A 5,695-nucleotide genomic window follows, 5' to 3' on the forward strand; every position below is an offset into this window, starting at 1 on the left:
GCCAATAGATTTGGCTCTTTATTAATATCACCCAGCATTTTAGGATTTGCTGATTATTTTCATGTTAGATGGCCAGTTTGGTTAGTGATTTCCTTATGTATGTTTTTAGCTAATGCTACTTCTCATTTGATTCTTAGCTAACTTGTCTCATGCTATGCTGTTTGCTAACTTTTCACATGCTGTTGATAACTTTTCACATGCTGTTTGCCAACTTTTCACATACCTTTTGCTAACTTTTAAGCTGCAAAACAAAATTATATTACTGCTGACTTTTATCACATCATTGTGAGTATTTGGGTTTCAGCTTGAATGCAGTAGGCTATTTCCATGTACATAGTTGGGAATCACTGCACTGCTGTATTTTGAACTGATTGCACACACTGAACCACTTGGGATGAGAAGAGACACAGTGAAGGCTTGATTCTGCACTGTAACATTGATTTCAGTTCGATATAACGTGCCATGAGACTAGCTTGGCAGAAATAAATCCTAAACGTTGCACTTTGAAATGGTACTTTGCGGCTCAGCAATATTGCCCTGACTCTGTAAATTCTTCCACACTTCATGTTTTGTCATGTGCAAACACAGTGTATGAAGACTGAAACGGTAACACACTGAGTCCAGACATGACCGTATTGTGTTGTGTGTTGTGCAACTGTAAGGACTGTGCACACTCTGTACTCGCCACAGTACATTTCTCTCTTTGGATCATTGTTTTGCTGAGGGAGCACCATGTATTATATTAATACTGATGTGTGACTACTTGTTTGGTAATATTTATAACAGAACATGTTTATCAGCTGTTTAAATTAAATCAAGTATTAAGTTTGTGCTTTTGTTACAGACACAAATTAGTAGCATATTCAGTGTTTATCTGCTTTTTGTTCCAACAGAGCATTTCCATGAGAATATAAACCCATAAATTAATGAATGCTTAACAATTTTAGATTATTCATGTTTACAAATGTAACAGTAAATCTTCAATAAAAACAAGCTTATTTGATCTTTTTACCTGTTAAATCTCTTTTTATTTGCCTGAAGCAGTTTTAATTATTTTTCTCTCTCATTATTCATACAGGACATGTTAAGACAATACATTTATGTCAATTTTAAGACAAATAAGCAGTGCATCCAAGGACACCAAATATGTCCACCTGCCCGAATGTAGATTTTGTTGAAGCCTTACCAAAGATAAACATTTTGAAAATTATATATAACATAATGGTTCTTTCAGTGCTGGAACAATGCTTTCTTTTTTTTTTTCTTTTTTTTTTTTTTTGCCATACGACAGGTTGACAGGTGGAAAGGAATGGTAGGTGATGGTAAGGAATTAGCACAGGCAGTGCACCTCAGAAACATTTATTCATGCACATCAGCAACTCCAGCCTCATGGCGATGCGTGTGTGCCATCCCAGCGGCAGCAGGCGGATGTAACGAGTCACAATGGGAGGGCGCAGCAGGTTCTGCACCGTGGAGGAGCGATCAGAGTTCCCATAGAAGACCTAAGGAGAAGAAAGTAAACAGGATATGACTCTTCCTTAAATTTAACTGGGATTTAACTGCAGTTAGCAATAATGTCTAGGAGCAAACTGATATACATTGCAGAGGAAGGAAGGTTTGGAAGTTATTGAGTAATAGATTAGATGGAAGCATTATTCACATGAACTGACTACTGTTTTGTGTACTTACCCTGTTGTTTCCTGTCTGATCTTTATAATAGATCCAGTTAAGAGTTTCCACCGTGCGGTACTGGATGCTGTATTTAGTAATCCACTCATCAGCATCACAGCGGCCCTGAGAGAGGATCCCGGATACCACGCTCACTTCCTTCAAGTCAATCTGGATCCACTGATGCTGGTCATTGAACTTGGACAGCCATGCACACCTAATAGAAGATCGATTTATCTTTTTTAAGCCATACAAATTACATACATACATACATACATACATGCATACATGCATACATGACATGAGCTGGAGAGGAGAGCAGATTGTCCCAACTTACCCAAATCCCTGGTTGTTTAGGCGAGCCTTGTTGGGGATCCAGGAGGAGTACCAGCCGGTGTATTGATCTTGATTTGAGCAGCTGATCTGGTCTGAGGTTACAGATCCAGACTCAAAACCCAGGGCTCTGTGGTACGGGCATTCTGTGGAGGACATTGTCAGGTTTACTTTGGCATTATGTTTTAAAAACACTTCATTTGACCTAACCTAAGACACATTCTTGTGCTCCACATGTGCTCTAAAGAATTCCACTGGCAGTGATGGTAATCCCTTACTTTTCGGTTTCCTGTCCAGCTTTACTGCCTGTGGCGATGTAGCTTACAGTGAGCTTTGATACTCGGAAGGGCTTGCATGATAAGTTGATCAAAGCGTCATCTGATGTGCACCTTCTCACTCAATACTTAATGAAGGGCACGCCCTATTTTGAGATCCCTAATCTGCTCCTCACATCCCTGCACAGATAATGAGATTATCTAAACAGCACTTGTCATTCCAGGTTTCCTCAGCCTCGCTGTCCATCCAATCCCATTTCCGTTTACAGTAAGATAGCGGCCGAAAAATCTTAATGGCATCATAGTTGGTGGTGAGTTTGCATTGATGCAGAACCTGAGCTAGTAATTAGGCAAAGGGTATTGGAGGGGACATAGCCCTATGCTATTATTAGCAGTCAGATTCATCACACCATCTGGAACCCAGCATGCATACAGACTCCAGAACAAAAACACAGTATCTGCTCTGCCCACTGTTAATCTTAATGCTTGTGACGTTTACAAGCATCTAAATGTCCTTCTGATTAACATAGCTGGGTAAAACAAATGAAATCCTGATCAGGTGATTTTACATCCTTACCCGGCATACAGTTCAACGAGTGACCCTGAGGTGGTGGCAGCGTGGTCGGTAAGACAGGTGAGAAGGCAGTGGGTGTGCGTGTAGGCGAATCAGCAGATTCGCAGTCACAGGTGCAGGCTTTGACATTCTGCGTCCATGTCTCAATCGCCTGCTGTTCCTCCTCCTGCAGTTCGTCCTCCACCTGGACAGCCTCCTCTTCCTCCTGAAGAACATTAAGGGAGGAGTGAATCCAAGGTCACACTCTGAGTCAGTAAAAACCGCTTTTCATACCTTGGTCTGGGTTGCAGTCTTACCTCCTGTGAATAAACAGTGATCAGAGCTGTGAAAATGAAAAAGCAGATGGTAGAATGAGATGTGCAGCCAAAGCAAAATTCTACAGAAAGAAACTCTAAAGATTAAACTTAATTAAACCTGTTGGGACACAAACATGTGACTGGTTTGCAGGTGCACAAATTAACAGACATTTCTTATCTTTCAATCTATATATAACCAGAACAAGCCTGTATTATAGTGATTACAATACGTATCATCACCAGAAGGATGAGTATATCCCTCATTTTGTCCAGAGGGGCTTGGTAATAATGCCCCTCATGCAGGTGTGCAGTGACTTACCTTGAGTTAGAAGGAGGAGAAACAGCACGGCAACAAAACGAGTAGTGACCTCCATCTTCTTCTTCAGCTGCACTGGAATGGCATGTGTGTGATGCCCAACTCTACTGGACAGGATTACAGTAATCCACAGACCCATGATGGCCTTATCTAATACTCCTTAGTGGCCCTTAGACACCTCCCTTAGGGAGCTCTTTTGTGTTGCACCTGTACTTCTGTTAATACCTCAACAGTCGAGAGTGATTGTTGGCACCTCACTGCTCTGCAGAACATGCAGCTTCAGAGACACTGTTGTTTTTTTTGTTTGTTTGTTTGTTTGTTTGTTTGTTTTTTACTTTTTTTTGTTGTTGTTGTTCTGTTTCCTTGTGTCCAGTCTTTATGCTACAGCTACAAACTGGAAATTATTATCTCTCTAGCTTTTCTCAACATCAAGTTATCTAGTTGAGAATGAAAAACAGAAAATAGTCCTAAATAAATCAATCTTTTTTGAAAAGATAACTTATTTGCCCCAAGGTAGCAAAGTATTTGGGGTCATGTTAGGTTAAGTTTTGGCATGCTGAGTTGTGATATGGCGTTGTTTTTTATTTTTTCAGCAGCTCTGTTCCAGTAATTGTTGCTAAGTCAGTTGTGATATACTTGAGAATGTAGATTTGACCTAGTTTGGGCTCTGAACTGGTACATTTAGCCATACTGGGACTAACTACAGACCTTGTGGGGAGACCAAACTTTGGGCAGGTCTCAGACCTGGGTCATTTCAGCACCAGCACCTGGGACAGAATGTGCAGCTTTACCATGACGCTCTTAAACTAAATCATTTCCTCTCACTAACACCGTCTGGCTAACTGAGCTGAGATTCACCTCTCCATTTGGGAATAAGTTAATGAGCTACTCAGCAGTTAGTGAGTAAGCATGTCCACCCAGAAGCCCTGACATCAGCTGCATGATCAGTGTCTGACTTCCAGAGGGGGGACCTCTTTTGTTAAATGAGGATGCAGGCAGTTGTAAAATTACCTGTTGCAGATGCCTTTTTTTGCGCCAAATAAGATGCAAACATATACCTACACCAGGCAATCAACGTTTACCCATTCAATTTAAATCTTTTCATTTATATTTTTGTTTTATTCAGTCTGCAATGTCATGGTTCACATTTCCACAGTCTGTGTTTATTATGTGTTTTCACTTCATACTCTTTTATTATGTTATTCAGGCCAAGACACTGTTCACCAATCAGCCTTCTTAAGCCCACCTGAGCTTTGCCTAAAAATTTCCCTGTCCCGCCTGTGTGCAGCACCACATAGGTTCTAACCAGCCTCTGCCCCTTGCCAGATTATTGATACCCTTGTGCCAGTAGAGGCTTGCGCTTATTTGTTTCAAGTTGCGGACCAAGTTCATGTCCCTGCTGTCTCTTTGCTTTGCCCAAGATGGACCTCTTCTGCTTTTAGGTTATCTTGATCCGTGCTCTGATACTCGCCTATTCCCTTAAGTATCCTGACATCTGCATTCCTGTGTTTGACCTTTGCCTGTTTATTGACCACACATCTGGACTTTGGATTGGTGCTTTAACTGTGGAGTTTTTCAGTGTCTCAAATTTAAGCTTTTATTCTGGATTACTCCTGCTTTTCATCACTGACAGCTGTCACTGTCAACATTTGCTATGCCACTGGGAGCACTCTACAGATAATGTGCTGAAAGGAACCCTCAGTTTCAACATCTCCTTCCCACGTGATCAGACTGTCATCCCAGAGGCCTCAGCCAGCCACCATTCTCTCTTGACATTTGTTTAATAAATATTTTCCTTTTAAACGCTTACCCCTGTGTTGTGGTTGAATTTGCGCGTTCTCAGTGTTACATGTTACACACAAAGTAAGCGCAGGTTTCAGAAATGGTACTTATCTGAGTAGGAGGGTCAGCCACTGGAAGATCACTCACTATTATTATTATAATTTAAAGTTAGGTTATCAGAAACACTGACAATTATTTTTCTTCTGAATTTAAATGCTTTCCCGTTGAGCAGCAATAAAAACTAAATTCTCCTGGTTTTGTTTGGTTTTTATCCAAGGAATACTTGTCGTGATGAAGTCTTTAATGGGTGGAACCTTATGATTTGATCGATGGCTAAAGCAGCCAATAAGATTTAAGGCACCGAGTTAAAGCGTCGAGAAGGCGGGCATTATTGAAACACGGCAACCAATTAAAAACACAGCGAGCGCCTCGCAGCCAATAAAAAGCAAAG

The 5,695-nt window shown here is 41.0% G+C and overlaps 1 protein-coding gene across 1 annotated transcript; it reads right to left on the reverse strand.

The window, feature by feature from the left end:
• Positions 1-1,065: 1,065 nt before the first annotated feature.
• Positions 1,066-3,708, reverse strand: LOC121652593 (retinoschisin-like). Its single transcript, XM_042005442.1, has 6 exons — positions 3,466-3,708; positions 3,147-3,172; positions 2,854-3,055; positions 2,006-2,147; positions 1,690-1,885; positions 1,066-1,502 (listed from the first exon to the last, which is right to left on the reverse strand). Exons 1-6 carry the CDS (start codon positions 3,599-3,601, stop codon positions 1,350-1,352), a joined length of 855 nt encoding a protein of 284 aa, XP_041861376.1. The 5' UTR covers positions 3,602-3,708; the 3' UTR covers positions 1,066-1,349.
• Positions 3,709-5,695: the final 1,987 nt, after the last annotated feature.

Source organism: Melanotaenia boesemani, chromosome 14 (assembly GCF_017639745.1).
Source record: "Melanotaenia boesemani isolate fMelBoe1 chromosome 14, fMelBoe1.pri, whole genome shotgun sequence".
NCBI classification, from domain to species: domain Eukaryota; kingdom Metazoa; phylum Chordata; class Actinopteri; order Atheriniformes; family Melanotaeniidae; genus Melanotaenia; species Melanotaenia boesemani.

Coding starts and splice junctions, on each gene's coding strand:
- LOC121652593 (XM_042005442.1), bottom strand. CDS start 3,601: ATGGGTCTGTGGATTACTGTAATCCTGTCCAGTAGAGTTGGGCATCAC. Junction 3,056..3,146: donor TCACTGTTTATTCACAGGAG/GTAAGACTGCAA, acceptor AATGTTCTTCAG/GAGGAAGAGGAGGCTGTCCA. Junction 1,886..2,005: donor CTAAACAACCAGGGATTTGG/GTAAGTTGGGAC, acceptor ATCTTCTATTAG/GTGTGCATGGCTGTCCAAGT.